The sequence below is a fragment of the Varanus komodoensis genome, unplaced genomic scaffold (assembly GCF_004798865.1).
Source record: "Varanus komodoensis strain SLA01 unplaced genomic scaffold, ASM479886v1 scaffold45, whole genome shotgun sequence".
In the NCBI taxonomy this organism is placed as follows: domain Eukaryota; kingdom Metazoa; phylum Chordata; class Lepidosauria; order Squamata; family Varanidae; genus Varanus; species Varanus komodoensis.
Window position 1 is genome coordinate 413,977 of NW_025336011.1, and position 20,760 is coordinate 434,736.

The 20,760-nt window shown below is 44.4% G+C and overlaps 1 protein-coding gene across 5 annotated transcripts in view; it reads left to right on the top strand.

The window, feature by feature from the left end:
* The first annotated feature begins 1,671 nt into the window (after window positions 1-1,671).
* The window catches only part of KAT2A (lysine acetyltransferase 2A), a 35,107-nt gene continuing 16,018 nt past the window's right edge, over window positions 1,672-20,760 (top strand). For all 5 annotated transcript variants that reach the window (XR_006416139.1, XR_006416140.1, XM_044444780.1 and 2 more), the window contains exons 1-8: window positions 1,672-2,013; window positions 5,747-5,870; window positions 8,020-8,165; window positions 11,235-11,324; window positions 13,152-13,333; window positions 15,693-15,884; window positions 18,370-18,476; window positions 19,735-19,845. Coding sequence is in view for 3 of the 5 variants with exons in the window: in XM_044444780.1 (XP_044300715.1) it covers window positions 1,687-2,013; window positions 5,747-5,870; window positions 8,020-8,165; window positions 11,235-11,324; window positions 13,152-13,333; window positions 15,693-15,884; window positions 18,370-18,476; window positions 19,735-19,845 (1,279 nt within the window). In the remaining 2 variants the exon portion in view is untranslated. The remainder of the gene's footprint in view (window positions 2,014-5,746; window positions 5,871-8,019; window positions 8,166-11,234; window positions 11,325-13,151; window positions 13,334-15,692; window positions 15,885-18,369; window positions 18,477-19,734; window positions 19,846-20,760) is intronic.

A 20,760-nucleotide genomic window follows, 5' to 3' on the forward strand; every position in this document is an offset into this window, starting at 1 on the left:
TGCTGTCTCCCCTCCTGCAGTTCACCAGAGCAGAAGTGATAAGAGTCCATTTTACCTCTCAGCTTGCTGTACTGCTAGCATCGGCCTACAGCCACCCAGGATCTTCATTTTGCAAGGAGTTTTCTATGGTTGAGAGGCATTCATAAGACATAAAGATGGCAGTTGCTATCTTTGAAGTAAGAAAGTGTTTCTTACTCAACTGCAGTAATAAAATGTTTTAAACAGAGGACATCCCAACAGACAGGGATTTGGGATACACTGGAGCCCTTGGATATCCATTACAAAAAATTAAATATAGATCTTTCACAGAACTATACACTTACTAGTTAAATGGCTGAAATTGATTTTGATATGTAATGTCAACTTTAGCATGTTAATAGGACAGTCATGCTGTTGTACTTACACTTTTCTCACCTTTTACACTTTAAAATCTATCATTAAATCTCACATTCATGGAAGGTCAGTAATGGAACATTTGCTTGTGAAGTCTCTGTTGCCATCTCGCATGAAAAAGATCTCGGGTGTTATGGCTACAGAAGACTGGAGACCTGCTACCAACCAGGACAGCATTGGGCCAGCCCAGCCTTCTGCAACCTGGTACTCAAGAGTTGTGTAGGGCTAGGACCTCCAGCATCCCCAGTCAACTCTGTAATCCAAAACATGTTGAAGACACCCAGTTGGGTATGGCTACCGGCTGTTTGTATAAGGCAGCTTTGTATACCTTACTTGAATACCCGTGTCACTTGTTCCTGATCCTACCTTTTTAACTAGCCAAAATCCTAGTGAAGCTGTGAACAGCCATCCAGAGACCCACTGGGTATTAGACCGGGTAAAAATACTCAAACAAACAAAATAAACTACAAAATCTCCTCATTCTTTATTCATCTCCTTAAGGAAGCCAAAGTTCTGACAAATCAATTTGGGTAATATTCCATGATATATGCCTTAACTTTTTAATGCTTATAGTGCTGTGGTTCTGGTTCTAATCTGCATGCAGCCAAACTGGAGAAATTGTGTTGTCCAACTGTAGACTGAATGCTGTTCTTATAAGCCAAATGGAAGTGCTTCAGTTTGTTCAATGTCTTTTTGTGATCAGAGGGAAACAGGATTTTGGATGCCTTCTTTTAGTTTACATTTTTAAGTGTTGCTAAAGCATTCTGTCTGTGTTCAGAGCCAAACCAAACCCGAATGTTCCTTCCAGAAGTGCTTACTCTCATAGTTATGCTGTAAAGTCTCCATGAGTCTGCAATATTAAAAAATCATAAAATATTTTATTCAGTTAATTTAAGAGTATTTCCAGTCTGACTCCAGCTTACTATAAAAAGGTCAATTTAAAGGAAAAAATCTTCCGTATTATCAATTCCAAATATATTCGACTCACTAATTTCTACACCTGGGTTCAAGGAGATCAATCTCTTAAACCAATCTACGATGCACAAAGGATCACATACTTATATTTTTATCACTTCACTTAAGCAACAAAATTCACCCCTGGGTTGTTGTTGTCTTTTTTAAGTTATGGTTCGGTAAGAGAAGAGAGAGGAGAAAGGAGTTTCTATTACCTATTAAACACCCCAGGAACGGCAGATACCTGTAGAACTACAACCCCCAGCATGCAACTGGTGGCACGGAATATGCGTACAACATCACACCCACAAATCAAAAGCCCCCTCCCAGCCTCTGCCCATGCGCACTGGCGTCCACGCGCCCACGCCGTCCCGGAGGGTCCCGGGCATCATGGCGGAGCCGGAGGTCTCCTCACAGGCTTCCCGGACCCCGCAAACTTGCGCTCCCTCGGGCGCCACCGTCTCTGCAGCCACAACTCCGCCGGTGGTGGGGGTCGGCGGAGCTGGGGGAGGCAGCGGCGGCGGAGGCGGCGGCGGAGGCGGCAGCAGCGATCCGGTTCGCCCGGGATTAAGCCAACAACAGCGCGCGAGCCAGCGAAAGGCGCATGCGCGGAGCTTCCCGCGGGCAAAAAAGCTGGAAAAGCTAGGGGTATTTTCCGCGTGTAAGGTACGGGGGCCTGGAGGGGACAAAAGTCTGCGATAACGCCCCCAGGTGCGCGATTTAGCCATCGTTGCATCCTTCCTGGGGTAGGAAGAGATACTGCGAATTGGGAAACTGTGTTGCATGCAGTTCGCTACTTGTTTTCGCCACCGGTTGATGTGTATTTAGATTTTTAATCACCCGCATGCAGTGAGCAAATAACAGCATTTAGATATTATGTTTTGGATGTAAAGAGCTTCGGTACAAACCACTGGCTCATCTGGCCTGTACTGTTCCTCATCCTGATGTCCTGCAGATGCGTTGGACTGCAGTTTTCATCATTCACAGCTAGCATGGTTAATAGCCATGCTAGCTGGTGGTGATTGGAAGAATATCCAACTACATCTACCGGGTACCCGTTTGAAATACAATATTTTATAGCCCACCTTCACAGGATCCATTGACTAACAGGGTCAAGAATTCGGTCTGGAATCTTCTGCATGCAAAACGACCTTTGCTGAGCTGTGGCTTTTAATTATTTATTAACATAAATCAGAATGAACATGTACAATTTTTAAAAAGGCAACACCAAAATTCAGTGTTGCCTTAAAAACTTAATAGATGGTGTGATATTCTATTCTCATTCATACAGCAAACTGACAATTTCTCTTGGCTGATTTTTTTAAAGCAGCCATCAAGTGAATCCTGAAAAGTACAGTGCGTTCTAAAGACTTATATGACCTTCCTAAAAGAGACACACAAGTCTAAAGAAGGAAGGAGTGACATTTGTGAAATTAATTGCTGAAAAATGCTATGGTAGTGTTTTACATGAATCCCTTTTCTTTTTAATTTGAGGCTAGCTGTTCAGTGGTTGGAACATGTGGCTAAGCAAATCAGTGTTTAAAGAACATTATATATAGCCAATATGACTTTTAAGCAATTACTTGCCCTGACACTTCAGGATGGGTTTAGCATCATTGGGACTGGTAACTGATGAAATGGATTTAGTCACAGCTGGTAAATGGACCAAATGAGCTCTTCCAGTTTCCTGGTTTTGGCAACTGTGACTTGTCAAAGAAGTTCTAGTGCCCCACAGTACATCTTCTATTGGTTCATCTTTGCTGGAAAAGCCCTGGTGGCGGGTGAAGCAAAAACTGTTGATGTGTTGCTTTCTGTTTCATGGCTTTCAAGGGGTAGCATATATTCACAACTATTAAGCAGCAGGCTTGCACCACAAAAACTTAAAGCAGGCTTGTAGTCACTTGCCTGATGGCCTGTGCTGAGTAAAAATCACCTTTGGGTGACCAGGAAAGGACATTTTGCAGAAACTTGCTATGTTTATTTGTTTTTGCCTGTTAGGTCACAATAACTGTGAGCTTGTGGGGGAAGTACACTGGACATTGAAAATAGTTTGTAGACAAATAAGTTAGAGGGGCTTAAATACATTGAAACTCAATCCAGATAAGGAATGTTATGACATGGAGTACCTTCAAGCTGGTAGTACAGCTATGCTGGATGGGGATAGCCTGGTAACTGACAGCTTCCTCCCTCATGAATCTCTACAATTCCTTTTTTAAATTGATCCAGATTGATGGCCATCACCACTTCCCATGACAGCGAATTCCACAGTTGGTCTCTATGCTGCTGGAAGAATTTCCTTTTATCTTTCTTAAACCTCCCATCAACCAGATTCATGGGATGACCCTGGGTTCAAGTGTCATGGGATAGGAAGGTTCATGTCTTCCTCGTCTTTCCCCACACCATGCATTATTTTAAGGACTTCTTACAATGCCTCCCCTTACTTGCCTTTTCTGTGCTGAAGAGTCCCAATTGTAGCTGCTTCTCACAGGAGAGCTGCTCCAGCCCACTGAGCATCTTTGTCGCCCTTCTCTGCACCTCTTGCAACTCAACAATGTCCTTTTTCAGGTAGAGCAACCAGAACTGAACACAATATTCCAAATGTGGCCATACTGAGAATTTGTATAAGGGAAGTGAGATTGTGACAGTTCTATTTTCTACCCCATTCCTAATGATGCCTAGCATCGAGCTTGTCTTCTTCACAGCAGTCTCACTGTGAGCCAACATGTTCATTGAGCTATCCACCAAAGATCCCTTGCTTGCTCAGTCACTACTAGTTCAGATCCCATTAGTGCATTCTTGAAGTTGAGATTTTTTTGCCCCAGTATGCATTACTCTACGCTTGCTTATATTGAAGTACGTTCGCCCTTCTGATGGCCATTCTCTCATTTTAGACAGATCCCTTTTGAGCTCCTCACAAGCCCTTTTGGATTTAACCACCCTTAAAAGTTTAGTGTCATCAGCAAATGTGGCCACATCACTAGATAGTCTTAATTCCAGATCATTTATGAATAGGTTGAAGGCAGAATAGGACCTAATACAGAACCCTGTGGGATTCCACTGGTGACATCTCTCCATTTAGAGAAATTGCCATGTATTCCCATCCTCTGTCTTATGTTCTTTAACCAGTTAGTGATCCATAAGAGTATGATCCCTCCTTTGACTGTTTAATTTGCTCAGGAGCTTTTGATGAGAGTCTTTGTCAAAAGCCTTCTGGAAGTCCAAGCAAACAGTGTCTACTGGATTGCCCCTGTCCACATGCTTCTTGACACTCTCAAAGAACTCCAATAGGTTAGTAAGACAAGACTTCCCCTTACAGAAACCATGTGGATTGGAGAATGGCCAATGTAATGCCAATCATTTGGTACAAGAGCGAATTCTAGGGACATGCTAAATATTTTGGCAAGTTCAGCAATTTCATGCTTGAGCTTTTTGTTAACTTTAGGATGGATACCAACTGGACCAGCTGACTTTCAGTTCATCAGTAAAGTTGAGAATTTCATCTTTTGTCACTAATATCTGCCTTAATTCCATGAATTGCTTCCAATTCAAAGTACTGGCCTTAACCTATAAAGTCCCGCATGACTTGTGAATGGAGCTTTTTTGTGGTAGACCCACATCTGTGAAACACTGCCTCTAAATAAGCTCACCTGAAGACAAAACTGTCATCTTTTCAGCATCAGACAAAAGACATATTTATTATTCCAGACATTCTGACATTTATCATGGCTTTCCTTTTCGTCTTCTGCCTGAATCCTTGCCTAGCGTAATAGTCTTCTCCAGGGAGTTTTGCCTTCTCATGATGTGCTCAAAGTATGATAGTCTCAGTTTTGCCATTTTGCTTCTAGGGAAGTTCTGGGTTGATCTGACCTAGGGCTCACTTGTTTGTCTTTTTGACAGTCCAGGGTATTCTCAAAGTGCACCTCTAGCACCATGTTTCAGATGCATCGATTTTCTTCTTGTTGGCTTCTTCACTGTGCAGCTTTCATAGTGATATGCATGTTTAGACAGAAAAAAGCCTTGCAATTCCCAGCATGCCCTAGCCAAGAAGCCTGGATGGGGCATGCTGGATGTTCTGCCTAAATAGTCATGGTATCTTTGCTGAGCGTTAGCCAGGCCATTAAAAACTTCTGTTTGGGTTTACTCGGCTTTAAGATGAATTTTCTCCGCTCTCTCTTGTATGTTTCAAAGTTGGTACTATATAATTCTTGATTTGTTTGTTTTTTGACATGAGTTTCTAAGTTATCTTGGTGGGGGAGAGGATCCTTTTGGGCAAAGGGCAATTCTTGAACACTTTAATAAATGAAAAAAGTAAGCCCTGTTAAAAGTCCAGATTTCCTACAAAAGGTCTACTTGCAGTGAATATTGTCATCTCGGCCTCTCTCTCCATCCTCTCGTATAGGCTAATGACTCCTGCAAGTGTAATGGCTGGAAGAACCCAAATCCCCCCACAGCACCTCGCATGGATCTGCAGCAGACAGTCACCAACCTCAGCGAGCCCTGCCGCAGTTGTGGGCACACTCTAGGTAATGTGTGAAACTCCAGGGGAGGCACTTAGGTGCGGGGAGGGGTGGGGGCTTTTCCTCCAGCTTGCCCCCAGCAAAAGCCATGCCTGCTTTCCAGAGGTTAGAAAGGGCGAGAGCAGAAATTGATAAGTGTACAGTTATTTTTCCTCTCTGTCCATTTCTCATTTTTCATGCATTCATTTCTTTAAAGTACTTTCATTCTGCTCCACAGCCAAAAAGGCTCCTGGAGGAGAGTACATGAGCTCAGTAAAACAAGACAGTTCCAGCCTGCAGGTTTGCAATCTGAAATGGTTGTTGCCATTTAAATTTCCTGTCATGTCCTACTGTGGTGCTACTTCAGGCTTACCGGGAAATTAAAATTTTGGGGATCCAGCGCTGCGTGCTGGGAGACAAAATATGGTGAAAAGGAGAGCTATGACAGGCTGCAACAGCTTTGAGCCCTATTAGGGCACTAGGACTGAGTTGAGGATGTTGCTGGTCCTGCTTGTTACAACCATTATGGTCTAAGCACTTGTGCTCCCACTTTCTTTTCCTTTCCCCCCATTTTTCTAAAAGAAAGATAAATTCCATGGAGTTCTTTAGATACCAGATTCAATACCAGATTTACCTGGTGGCGATTTTTCTTTATTAAGTAATATCCCAGCCTTCATCCAACTTCAGTAGGGAGGAAACATGCTGACTATGCAACCACAGGAACATCTTCAGACCGTGCTGGCTCATGGCTTTTGGAATGGAGATGAGCACTGCCCCCTATAGCTGTTTTGGCTAGCAGAGTAAAATCCACAGGGACTCCACTCCCGTTCCCCTCCCCCTCCCCCTCCCCTTCCAGCAAACCCAGCCCATTGTGCATGCCCCCCATTTTACCCTCACAACATCCCTATGAGGTAGGGTAAACTAAGTGTGATAGGCGCAAAGCTACCTGATGAGTTTTGAAGCATAGCCGGGGTGTGGGCTGAATCCTCCTGTCTCCAGTTCTGTTTCACTCTATCCATTACACTGTAAAGCAGAGCTCTGCAGCCTTTCAGGTGTTTGGGCCTATAACTTCCATTGGCCCTAGCCAGCATCATGGGAGTGACAGGCCAACGGGCCACAAAAGGTTCACCCCTGCTGTAAAGGTTTGTGTACACAGCAAATTTGTGTAACACAGCCTGCCCCCCCCCCCCGCCCCATGAACAGGGAGTGTTTATATGTATGGAGAGAAATGAGGCTCAGTTTTTTACTGTCTTGGTCTTTAGCTTAAAGTAGGGTGAATTTGATTTAAATCACTAATTGGTAAGACTAGATTTAAATCATGGTTTTCGGCATAATTTGCATGCATGCCTGCTTTACCCATAGGTGGAGGAACTTCATTAAAATATTCCTAAACTGGGTCTATTTTATGGCTTGCTACCATTATAGGTTTTCTCCTCCAGGAAAGAATAATGTTATAAACCTCAGGCTATACACAAAAAGATCCAAAAGATTTGTGGAGTATTCTGCTCAAAAGGTCTCACTTTCATTTTTACTGCTTGTCCCTCCCTCACACTTAGCTTCTTAAGCAGATCTATTCCACTCCCAACAATCTTCTTCTGTTCATTGAATTTTTTGAAACTTAGTACTTAAGAAGGAAGGGCTTGATTCTGTGTACATAAATTTGCAAAGGAACTATCAGATTAAGATATTTTGCTTAACTCTGTATGTAAAATAAACATAAACAGTTTTGCTGTAAAGAAGAGACAGACACAAATTCACAGTTTTGAGAACTGCAAAACCAAGTGTCTGTGGTAGTATCTACTAGGTAGAAAAACTGTCCAGTAATCTTACTGAAACCTCGGAAGAGCATGCCATTGTGAATGGATTAATGGAATTCATTTACCTATAAATGTAAACATTGCATGAATATTTACATAATTACACTTATTTACACAGTCATGCTACATAATTAAAAACTAATCCTTATTTCAAGATGAATAACCTCTGGACTGTAATGTATCTTAAAAAACTAGATATCTTTAGATTTTTCCTTTAAAAGCATTTTATTTTTTAAAAATCCAATTTACATTTTTAAAATCCTATCCATCCATCCATCCATCCACCATTGATTTTTATCCACCCTGACTTAAAGGGACTCAATCTGAAGCCTGACACAACTTCTCTCACTTTCCCCTAGCTGATCATGTGTCTCACCTGGAGAATGTTTCTGAGGAGGAGATCAATCGACTGTTGGGGATGGTGGTGGATGTAGAGAACCTCTTCATGTCTGTGCACAAAGAAGAGGACACGGACACCAAGCAGGTTTATTTCTACCTATTCAAGGTGCGTCCACATGGTGGGGAGGGAATATTGCGATATGTCTCCAGTGGTTTTGCAGCAGTGTCCCACATGAGCAAGAGGAGATGCTCAGGCCAGCAGTTCTCACCAGCAGCATGATTAATAACCGCTGGTGGATTTTGCTGGACTGTTGCATCCCAGTCTGATAACTTAACTTTAATCATGGAGAAAGCAAGAAGACAGCAGCTTCTAGAGAATGGCCAGTGCGAAGCTTTGTCCCAATGCCATTTCTGTCTCCGGCAGTGAAGAAAATGTAAAACAAGGGAAGAAGAGTTTGTGACACACTCACTTGGCAACTTAGTTTTTGATCCTTTACACAAGGAGCGATTCTGGATGATGTGGTGTAAGTCAGTAAGGACAAGTTGCACAGCCCGGGTGGAAGCCATTCTGAATTGATCATTTGCATCCTGGTTTCAAAAGCTTTTTGACAGTCTCAGATAGCCCTGGTCCAGTATTTTTCACTGAAGGCCCACAGGCCACTGACAGTTCCTCAAAACCCCACTATTCCATGCTGCACCTGTGATTTTTCCCCCTTCTAACATGTTTTAGGCCTGGTTTTGTCATGGAAACGGCCTTGGTCACCCTGTATGATGACCTGTGGCTGGAGAGAGACAGGGGGAGTGTGATCCTGTTGATACTGCTGGACCTCTCAGTGACTTTCAATACCATTGACCATGATATCCTTCTGAGACACTGTCTGAGCTGGAAGTGGGGGACCAGTGCACCACAGTGGTTCTGCTCCTACTTGGAGGGTCTTCTCTAGAAGGTGGTGTTTGGGAAATATTGTTCAGGCCTGTGGAGTCTTCACTCTGGAGTTTCTCAGGGGTCTGTTTGTCCCAAGTGCTATTTAGCATCTACATGAAACCTCTGCATGGGATCATCTGGAGTTTTGGAGCAGGCTGCCATCAGTATGCTGATGACACACAGCTCTATTTCTCCTTTTCATTGTCAGCAGGTGAGGCTGTGGATGTGCTAAACTGGAGTCTGGCTGCAACAGTGGACTGGACGAGGGCTAACAAACTGAAACTCAATCCAGACAAGACTGAGGTGCTGTTGGTAGGTGGTTATTCTGACCGGATGGAGGGAATCCAACCTGTTCTAGACGGGGTTGCACTCCCCCTGAAGGAGCAGGTTCGTAGCTTGGGGGCGCTCCTTGATACATCCTTGTCACTTGAGACTCAGGTGACCTTGGTGACTCAGAGTGCCTTCTACCAGCTTTGGCTGGTGGCCCAGCTACTCCCCTATCTGGATTGGGATAGCCTGGCCTCAGTAATCTGCTCTGGTAAGACTGGTTCTGGCCTGCTTGCATCGGTGGTCTGTATGCTTCCAGTCCCAATTCAAAGTGCTAGCTTTGACTTCTAAAGCCTTACATGGCTTTGGGTCACAATACTTGGAGTGCCTCTCCCATCCACAGTCTTCTTGAACACTACAGTAGCTCAACCTCTGGGGCCTTCTCCTGAGTGCCAACTCCAAGGGAAGTGCAGAGGGTGGCAACAAAGAGGAGGGCTTTCTCTGTGGTGACTCCTCACTTACTGAACAGCCTTGTCACTGTGGCTCAACTGGTGCCAAATTTCTCATTTTTTTCAGTGCCAGGTCAAAACTGCCCTTTATACTATGACTTTTAAAGACTTAATACTCAGGGGCTTGAGGGGATTGCCCATCCCAGGTGTTCTACCAAGTCTTTGCTATTGTTTGGTTTCAACTGTTTTAAACTTTTAATGTACAGTATTTCTGATTTCATCTATTTTTATTGTATTTTATTACCTGTTTTATGGACTCTTGTAAACCATACAGAGAACTTCAGCTGTGGGGCAGTATAGAAATGAAGCTAATGATAATAGCGTTTTACAAGGTGGCCAAGAGGGATTCCCTTTATTTTCTTCCCCTACTCAGGCAAGGAGGTGACTGTTGCTTCTTCCTTCGCTAAGCAGTGGAGTATGTTTGCAAGGGCAGGGCGGGCTGTTGTCAGTCAGTGCCCCTGCACTTTCAAACATTCTACCCAGACAGGGAGGTAGGTAGTTGGTGCTGCTTCAGGAAAGCCTGTTGCAAGCAACAGTTTCAGTGCTGCAAGTGGGAACAGAACTTTTCTCAAGCTTTAAGAGCTTTAGAGAAGTCCCTGCTCGTAGCGGTGCTTGATTGTCACAGCACAGCCTTCCAAATGACACTGATGGCTTGGCTGGAGGCAAGGCAAGGGGAAGAGAAATAACTCTAGTGGGGGCGGGGGGGCTGTGGAAAGAACTATATAAATGGGAGGTGGAGGAAGGGGAAAGGAGGACAGCTCAGGGAGCCAGAGTGGGTGGATGGAGAAAAAATTTCCTCAGGAGCAAGAAAGAAGAACCACGGGGTTAGGAAACAGAAAGAGAGATGAGAGGTGCTCATTCTTTCTGGAGCTGAGCATAATGTAAAGGTAAATACAGTCATGCTACTTGACTCTGGTTCAGTCCAGGGTGGTTTGAAAATGGTTCTTTCCCCATCCTACTTGTTCACTCACAAAACTTTCTTCCAGTTTCTCATTAGATGGTAGATATTGCTAGTATTTCCTCTCCTTCCTTTCCCTCATCACAGACCAGCAGCTTCCTCTTTTTTAATCCCCCCTCTAGTCATGAAACTCTTGCTTCTGTCCTTGCAACTAGAAATTGCTGAAAGTCTGTTTGTCGAGTCAGGAGGAAGTATATCAACAGTGCAATTCTACCACATTTCATAGGCTTTACTCACAGGAAAAGGCGCATACAATATGCATTGGATTGGTACCTAAAATCAGTCATGCCTAACCTAGTACACTGCAGATGTTGTGAACTGCAACACCCAGCATTCCTGACCATTGGCCATATCTGCAGGGGGATGATAGGAGCTGAAGTCCAAAGCATTACAGTCAGCTTGCCATTCAGTTATTCTGGGTTAATTGTAGTAGTAAGTAAAATGTCATTTTCAGATATTTATTTTTTGGCCAAAGTGACTCCAGCTTGATGGATAATGAAGATCACTGACTTGTTTGAACAAGCACAAGAAAATAACAGTGATTTTGGGATTGGACTTACATTTTTCTCTCTGCAGCTTCTAAGGAAATGCATCCTGCAGATGAGCCGCCCAGTTGTTGAGGGCTCCCTCGGCAGCCCCCCTTTTGAAAAGCCAAACATTGAACAGGTAAGGCACTATGTTTTTCTTTGTTTAGAAAATCTGTGGGTCACCTCTCTCAGTAAGAACACAAGGCGATGTACAAACAAAAGCAATAAAAATAACAGAATGGGTAAACCACAGAAGGGCTGTCCAGAATGTTGTTTAATATAATCAAGGAATAATAGTAAAATCAAAGAACGGCGTTAACTGTTAAATGCCCAGCAGAGTCATGTTCTCTTCGCCAGCTGCATGAGGAACAAAAAGGAGGTAAGCTTTTACAGGCATAAAATGCTGGGGTGTACCGAAGGTCTGGTGACCAGTGGCTTGATAGATGTGAGATGTGAGGGAGAAGATCCCTAGCTTTGCATTGTCATTGACACCCCCCATATACACAAACACACACACAAAGCACTATACACAGCACTAGTAGAGACGGTGAGAGCAGGATGTCTGCATGGAGAGACTTGATGACTAACAGTGCAATTCCATCCATGTTTAGACAAAGAAAAGTCCTGCAACTCCTAACATCTCAGTGGACTTTTTGCTCTCTCATATGCATAACATTGCACCCTGACTTTATTCTAGAACTCCTCTTTATGCATCTGTGTTTGTGTCCTTCACCTGTTCTATCGTTAGACAAATAAGGTAGTCTTGCCTTCCATTTTCATTTTTACGGTTAAGACCAGAAGGCATGGAGATGAAACAGGAAACAGAGAAAGGAAAAGGATGGTGACGGGGAGAGAAAAAGTGATGGTCAGGAGCGTTCCCAAGGCAGTATGAATTGGTGCAGAAAATGGGTGAGGGAAGGGAGGGTAGTTTAGAATGAAGAAAGATGCTCTGTTCTTTCTTATTAACATGTTATAGCAGTCTTCTCTAACATGGTCCCTTTCATGTGTTGGACCATGACCCACATCAGCCCCAGAGAAGGGGATAATGGGGATAATGGGACTTATAGTCCATGTCAGGAGGCTGCCAGGTTGGGGAAGGCTATACTGCAGGCATAACAGGAGAGAAGGAAACATCTGTGTATTCAGTTCTTCAGTAAATTCTCCACTGGCACCTGACCTTGCCTCTTCCTTTGTTTGAAGCTTTATCGCTCTGAACCCCTCTACAAGTAACCTCAGGAGCTCAAAGGCCAAAAGAGATGATGGAATGAACAGAATGAGTCAAAATGGAAGGAACGTGAGAGCAGGTCCTTCTGGGGAAAGAGGCCTGGACCTGCTGCTGTTCTCTTTCTGGCCCCTGCTGCATTACTTCAAGGTTCCTGAGCGCTTTTATTCTCAGGCAGGCAGGCAGACGTGGATACGTCCTCCCTTGAGGAGTTTGTGAGCAGGGAACGGCAAGCTTTGGTTCACCTGATATGAGTTGTCTGAAAACTGAAAGCACACATTTTACTTTGGAATAAGCTGCTTGTAGGAAAGTGAGATTGATAAGGGGAGGAAGACAAAACAACAGAGTGGCTTAAATTCCAGCACACATGTTCAGCAGTCTTGCATTAACAAGGTTACAGAAGATGTTATTTCCAGTGGTGCCAGGAGCCACAGGGTATTTCTGGTTGTCACATATCACAACAACAACAACTTATGGGTAGTGTTACATGTTACCCAACTCATGCTCTGTGTGCATGTGATCTCAAATTGTTGGCAGTGACCTGTTGGCAGTGATCTAAAGTTGGCATTATTTTATTATTAGCAATAACAGTAATAGTAATTATTGTGTTTTATTATAATAAATAATAGCTGAGATTCATATATGGCAACTGAATTTGTTGAAGCTGTGGAGAAGCGCAAGGCAAATGATTCTTGGCTTGTCCTGATGTTAAAAGCCACTTGTGTTCCCCTTTCGCACTGCCAGGGAGTCTTAAACTTTGTACAGTACAAGTTCAGCCACCTGCCCCCCAAGGAGCGGCAGACCATGTTTGAGCTCTCCAAGATGTTCCTTCTGTGCCTAAATTACTGGAAGCTGGAAACGCCATCCCAGTTCCGCCAACGCTCACAAAACGATGATGTGGCAACATACAAGGTCAACTATACCCGGTGAGCCGTCCCTGGTAGGAAGTGGGATCGGAGAGCAGAGGAGGGAGGAAGTGGAGCTGAACAGATCCCTGCCCAGTATCTTGTGTGCAACTGAAATCTCCACCCCTCTGAGCATGTGCAGACTTTGTTTCCCTCTCTCCCAAGTAGCCATTCCTACCTCAAATCTCAGTAATTCTCAGCCTGTGGAGCAACCTCCCCAAAGTGGTGCATAGTTGCAAGAAGTGAGATGATTCTGCTGCAGACAGAGGAACTTCCCAGGCAACAGAAGTACACTAGCTGCTCAGCCTTCTGGGCTAGCTAGCAAAACTAGAGGAATGGGAACATGTTTTCTCCCTTTCCAGTAGGTTTTAACAGGATTGGCCTGTTTGACTCCTCACCTAATGCCTGGTGAGGAGTCCCTTTACAATAGAGCATGACGGGTTCCAGACAGGCAGCTGTACATTGGAGCTTTTCCTTATCTACATAGGGGCATGTTCCCCTGGGTGGGTTATAGGTGCTTGCAAAGTCTGAGTTCTAAAAGATAGTTAAAAACGTTTTCCAAAGTGCGATGGAGGCTCCCCTCCATCTAGTATTATCTCATCATCCAGTTCTGCTGCTGCGATGAAAATGACATCCACTTACTTGTTAAACCATTCTTATATGTAAGGTAGCTGTTTGTAGGCATCAGACAAAGGAAAATCAGAGTTTTCATATTTTAAAGCAAAGGTATGTCTTCTTTTGTTGAGAAAAAATAGAGAAGGTAAATAAAATCTTACCTTTACCATTTCCTCAAAAGGCTTTTAACAATAGGAATCTAGAGAGTTGCCTTGCACTGGGTCAGACCATGGGGCCGTCTCACTCAGGATTGTCAACATGAGCTGGCGGAAGTTCTTCCTGATTTCAGGCAGCATTCTTTCCTAGCCTCACCTAAGGATGCGAGGCACTGAGTCTCGGGCCTTCTGCATGTCGAGTGTGCTGGTGTGGTGCTTAGAGTGTGGGACGGAGACTCAAGAGATCTGGGTTCTTGTCCCCTCTCATCCATGAAACTTACTGGGTGGCTTTGGGCCAACCTGAGATCCTCAGCCTAATTCACCTCACAGGTAGTTGTGAGGATAACGTGGAGCAGGAAAGGAGGACTATGCACGGTGCTTTGGATTCTCTGCACGAAGAAAAAAAGGTGGGATATCAAAGTAATGTAGTGATAATAAGAGAAATAAGAGTTCTAGCACTGAGCAATAGCTCCTTCCCACCAGAATAGGGTAACAGGATGTTGCGGTTACCACTGGAAGCTGGCTATGAAAGCATGTTGGTTGGTTGGTTGGTTTACTATATTACTTGACCACCTTTAAGGGCAGAAGTCTTCCCATGGCAGCACAGAGCAGCAAAACACCTAAAACCGATGTGATATGAAAATTTACTTAAAAAGCAGGAAAGCCCAACAGGAAGACAAACAAAAAAAAAAGCCCAACAAAAAAGCCACAACATCAGCAATTGTATTAGGCAAAAGCCAAGTAAAGTGTTTGCAAGGCCTTAAAGGCGCATTTGCTTTTGTGGCCACTTCCTTTATTATGCTTTACTGCATTAGCTCACGGGCCTGGCATTGAGGAATTTATAAAATGCCTGCATCAGGATAGGATTTGAAACTGAAACCTTGAAGGCTGTTCACTGGTTCTCCCCTGAAGCCTTCAGATTGGTGTTCAGTGTTTTTCTTTCTTAAACGAGCTCAATTTCTTGACAGATTTGTTTGTAGTCCAAAGAACATAAGAAAAACTCTCTGGAAGCTGATCCAAGGCCTCTCCAGTCCTTGCTTGCCTCGCTCTCAAGCAAGACATGAGTCCAGTAGTATTGATTGTGCTGTTTTGTTAGCTGCTTCAGGATTTGCACATATGTGAAGCAATGTAGAAATGCTGATGGGAATATTAAAATTGATGATGTTGATGAAGGTAATATATACCCATCCTGACTAATAGTAGCCATTGGTAGCCTCATTCCGTCTCCTTCCCTTCCTTCTCCTGCTCCTCCTTCCAAATATATCTTGTCTTTTCTCCAAGGAACTCAAGGCACAGTACACAGTCCTTATCTGGTTTATTTTATCCTCACAACAACCCTGTGAGGTAGGATAGGTTAAGAGCCAGTGACTGTCCCAAAGTCACCCAATGAGCCTCATGACTGAGTGGGGACTAGAACCTGGGTCTCCCAATTTGCAGTCCAACACTGTAACCACTACGCCACACTGTTTCTCTCCAATCTTATGCCCCATGAATTTCTCTGACCCCTTTTAAAGCCTTCTGCGTTGCCATCCATCACTCCAATCTTACGGAAATGAATTCTCACCCCCAGTCCTTACCGCCTGTCTCACTTGCATGCCCTCCCATGCCAGGTGGCTGTGTTACTGCCATGTGCCCCAGAGCTGCGACAGCCTCCCACGATATGAAACCACGCAGGTATTTGGGCGCAACCTCCTCAAGTCCACTTTTACGGTTACTCGCCGGCAGCTGCTAGAGAAGTTCCGGGTGGAGAAGGACAAGCTGGTGCCTGAGAAGCGGACCCTCATTCTCACCCACTTCCCCAAGTAAGGCCCATTTCATGAAGCACTGAGCAGCTGGGTAAGGCTGCGGAGGGAGCACAAGCACAAGTGCTTCACAGTGAAGTAGTGAACTTATGCTGGACCTCTTCAGGCTGCTGGGCGGTGGGGCTGAGAGAACCGACCTGTTACAGGAACAGATTGCATGCTTCATGGGTCCACTTTGGTTTTTTCCCCCTACCATATCAAGGTCCACCAGCCAGAGCCTAATGCAAATGGTGGGGTGGGAGGGAAGGGGGGCTTCTGTACTATTAGAATTAAGGACCAAGGTGCCTGTGACCTCAGGTAAAGCCCAAGGGTTTGTTTACCAGGTATCTTCCTGTTTTCTTCATTAGAGCAATCTAATGAGGAGGTGAGCCTTTTAGTTGTTAAACCATTGGAAGTCAGTGTTGCTGATTTACTGCCAAGTATCCTGAGATGTACCAGTAGACCTTAACCTTCTGCCTCACATGCTAATTTGCAGCGTAGAGGATGTAATTATTTTAATGGACGATTGTTCAGGCATGATAACACCATACATCTGGTGGGACAGCCAGATACAGAGCCATCTCCTCTGGAAGCCTAAAACTGGCCATTCTCTTTTGGTCCTTCTCATGGTGAGGAAACTCTGGAGTCCTGCTCAGCAAAGATTCCCAAAGAAATTAGGATTAGTTTGACTGGAGTGAAAACTAAGCATTTTCTTTATTGTTCCTGATGGCCTAGCAGAGGCTTTGCTGAAGGCATTCTGGGAGCCAGGAAATAGCCAGCAAGATTTGGAGCCAGTGTGCAGAAGAGGAAAAGATGGGGAGTGGTAGAAATAGTCCTCATGAGTTCCTTGCTATGATGCAGCTGTGAGAGATTTGGATTTTGAGACCATGGGCTGAACTTCTGGAAGATGGACTGCTGGCAAGAGATGGCTTGCACCGTGCAAAGAAAGGAAAGGATGTACTTGGCCACAGTATGAAGAAGTTTATCAGGAGGTCTTTAAACTGATTTCTACTGGGGAGGAAGGCATCCATCTGAGCACAACATCAACTGACAAAGGATTATGTACTGCATCAATGAAAGACACTAGTTGGGCGTAACACTAGTCTTCCAAAAAATATAGGAAAAAAGCTAGGGAATACTTCATGTGGCCTTAGATGTCTACACACCAGTGCCCAAAGTATGGAAAACAAACAACATGAACTTGAATCTTAGTACATGAGGGCAAAAATGACATTATAGGCCTAACTAAAACTTGGTGGAATGACTTCCATGGATGGAATTTAAAACTTGCGGGATATAACCTGTTCAAGAAGAACAGAAGGAACAGTAAGGGAGGTGGAGTCACACTGTATGTTAAAGATACATATCTCTTCACAGAAATACACATATGAGCTTTGTAACCCCATCAAGAGCAACTGGATTAATATAAATGGAAAAGGAATAAAAGGAGCTTAGTAGTTGGATTCTGTTACGGTCCATCCAGTCAAGGAGAGGATAAGGATGAAAGTTTTGAAAAACAAATTACCAGTGTTTCAATGAGGCATGATGTGATCATTATGGGGGACTTTAATTTCCCTGATACCTGTTAGGAGTCAAACTGTGCCAAAACATAGCCCCTCAACAGAAACTAAAAGTAGGAATGAGTGGTACAGCTTTACTTGACCTGATCCTAAGCAACATAGTGGCCAAAATAACAGCCGTGGGAACTTGGCAGGAATATTTTAAAATTATTGTTATTTGGGAGGCTGGCTTGCTGCAAAGTACAGGGTTGCCCTCTAGTACCTTCTGTATTTGGATTTTAAAGAGGGGTTTTCCATTTTGGAGCCTAGAATCCCCTTTAGGTTCATACTTCAGTTCTTGAAGAAGCTACTTTCATACGGCCTCACCAGTTTGCCCTTTGGGATGTGAGTGTTTGGTGACTCGCCATGCCCATCCTGGTACCCATTTTCTGAAAGCGCCCATGACGCTCTTTGAAAATTTCAGATGTTCTCACCTGCCCAAAAACTCATTCCTGGTGTATTCACTGTCTTTCCCTCCACCCACCTTCCACCATTGCATCTATTTTGTATCTGGTGTTTAGGTTTCTAATAAAAGCAACACTAATTAGATCTAGCAAGGCTTGACATGCAAGTATGTACATGGATGACCCCAAAACTAGCATCACATGTAGTTTTGGGGGATGAAAAAATGTGTCCCTGTTGTAGAGTGGGAAGGAACTGTATGGGGGTGAGGGTGTTTCTATCGCTTCAAAATGCTTGGTCCATTTTCTCATTTTTCTGCACAATAGCTGCAGGAAATTGGGCATTGATGTCTCCCTTTTTAAAATGCGAGAATGAAGGCTGGAGTGACTTGCCAAAAGCCACCAGGTTGGGCTTTCCAGACTGAAATTTGAATGCAGGGCTTATGCTTAGTGCTGAGCCCATTGGGTTGACTGGACTTATGGGACTGGAGCCTTCACTCCCTTCCCCACATGTCTTGCTGATCCCGCTCCACTTCTCCCTGCCAGGTTTCTGTCTATGTTGGAGGAAGAAATCTATGGAGAGAGTTCTCCAATCTGGGAGGCTGATTTTACGATGCCGGTAACAGAAGGCCCTCCACTTGTCCCCCGTCCAGGTAGGTCTTTTCCCTTGGACCCCATTTGGCAGCTCTGCACATGTGTTGTGTGAGTGTAGAGCCCTGGAGTGTCTCTTCCTGTTCAGAATCAGGCAGCTGCTCCATCTAACCACTTTCTGCCTGTTCTGAATGGCGGAGGAACTGCAGGGTCTCAGACAGAGATCTCTCTTAGCCTTGCACTGACAGTGCTGCTGAATGAGCTTTGACTTTCTGCATGTGGAATAAAGGGGGAGGCTCTCTCACTGAGCTGCAGCCTTTCCTCATGCCACTTAACAGCCTGTGGGCTGGAACAAGCCTCCCATCTGTGGCAACAGAGCAGCTCATCCCAGGCCAGGACCCTGCAGGTACAGCTGGGTGGTTGTGTGAATAAGACCTGCAGTGCTGCTTGGGGGATCCAGCTCTCCTGCCTTGGAGGTGGCAGTGAGCTGGGACAGGCAAGCCCCAGGGCACATACTTTAAGACTCTCTCCATTCAAAACAACTCCAGTTTTTCCAGCCAACTTAAATATCAGGGAGGGGAGGGAAAAGTTTCCCAATTATTATCATATATAATATTATTATTATGAATAGCAGCCTTCCCTACACTTGCTTGCTCTACATGTTTTGGGCTACAGCTATGGGCTGTACTGTGGCTGATGGCATGTGTAGTCTATGTCAGGGCACAAGGCTGGGAAGAAAACTAGTATAGGACTTTGCCAGGGAAATCTGGTTTGAAATCTTCCTTCTGCCACAAAGCTTGTTGGGCAACCTTGGGTCTTTGCTGTCTTACAACTTATCTTGCAGGATTGTTCGTTCATTCATTTTATTTCTTACCGCCCCACAGCTGAAGCTCTCTGGGCAGTTTACACAGTCCATAAAAACAGATGATGATAATAATGCAATAAAATATTGTAAAATCAGAAAATACTAAGTATGAAGAATATTAAATATTGTTGTGCACACTGAAATAGGAGAACCCTAAGTGTTTCATCTATTTGTTACGTTTCTATACTGCCTGATAGCTGAAATTCTCTGAGAAGTTCACAGCAGTTAAAACCCTAAGAGGCAACATGCTGAAATATAATGTAAACATTTAAAAACACAGCTTAAAATAAAAATAAAGACTAATCCTGTAGCCCCGAGTTCCTTGAAGGAAAGCATTGTGCCAGTTTCTCATGCTGCAGAGGTCGAGGTCCATTGATTCCACCTGCATTCTCTATCGCAGATGCTTTACATTTTAAATGGGATTCATGTTGTTATCACTTGTTTTCCCCGCCCAGCGATCAGCACTGTTCCTGCAGCCAGCACTCCGCTCTTCAGCAAATCTCTGAGCCGCAGCTCCTCTTTGGCGTCAATTAACCTGGATGGCAGCTCCTTGGATTCTGTGCCAGGTATACGCACAGCAGGGGAATATCAGAAGGAAAACCCCATCATGTGCAGCAGAGGACTTAATAGGAAGCCCTGTCTGGGAGTTGTCTGTTTTTCCATTTAAAATCAATACTTTGATGGTCCAGACTTGTAAAGATTTTGTGCTTATTGCAGTGTAAGTATTTGGATGGCCCCTGCAAAGCAAGCTTCCTTAGCATGGATCCCTCCATATGCTTTGGCCTAAAACTCCCATAATTTCTGATGCAATTTGGAGCTGATGGGAGTCGTGGGCTGAATCATCTGGAGGGGACTTTGGTTGGGGAAAGGTGGCAGAAAGATTGTCATGGGGCATAGTTCTCCCAAGATTCTTTTCAAGCTTTATTATTGTACATCTCTGAGAGCACCCAGAGTGAAGTGTTGAGCCCTCTATAACATCCCTTAGTCCCTAAACTCTTTATAGCCCTTTCATCTGTGCATCCCAGCAGGCAGGGCACTGTGAAACCTAGCCGTCCTCCTTTCTGTTTCTCTCTTACCTGGACTTCCTTCCTATGCTGTCTCTTAGAATAAAGGAGGGACCTGTATGTCAGGAAGGCTGCTTAATTCCTGCTGTGAGACCTGCCCAGTCCCCAACTCCACCTCCTGTTTTGGTGTCAGCTGTACCCGCTGTTGTACTATCTCCCATTCCCACAGGCCAGTTAGCCCTCACTCTCATCAGTCCAGACTAGCAAGTCCTCCTGCTTTTCCCCAGACATTCCCTGAATTGATGAGATACCTGAATTTACTGAGATTCCACAAGCATTTCACTGTCTGAGCTTGAATTCCCATCAAATCTATAGCCTGCTTGTATGTGTTCTGGCACCTTGCCCCTGTGACCACACACCGCAGATGCTGTTACCCTGACAGGGAATTAGGCAATACTTAACCACGTCATAAGTATT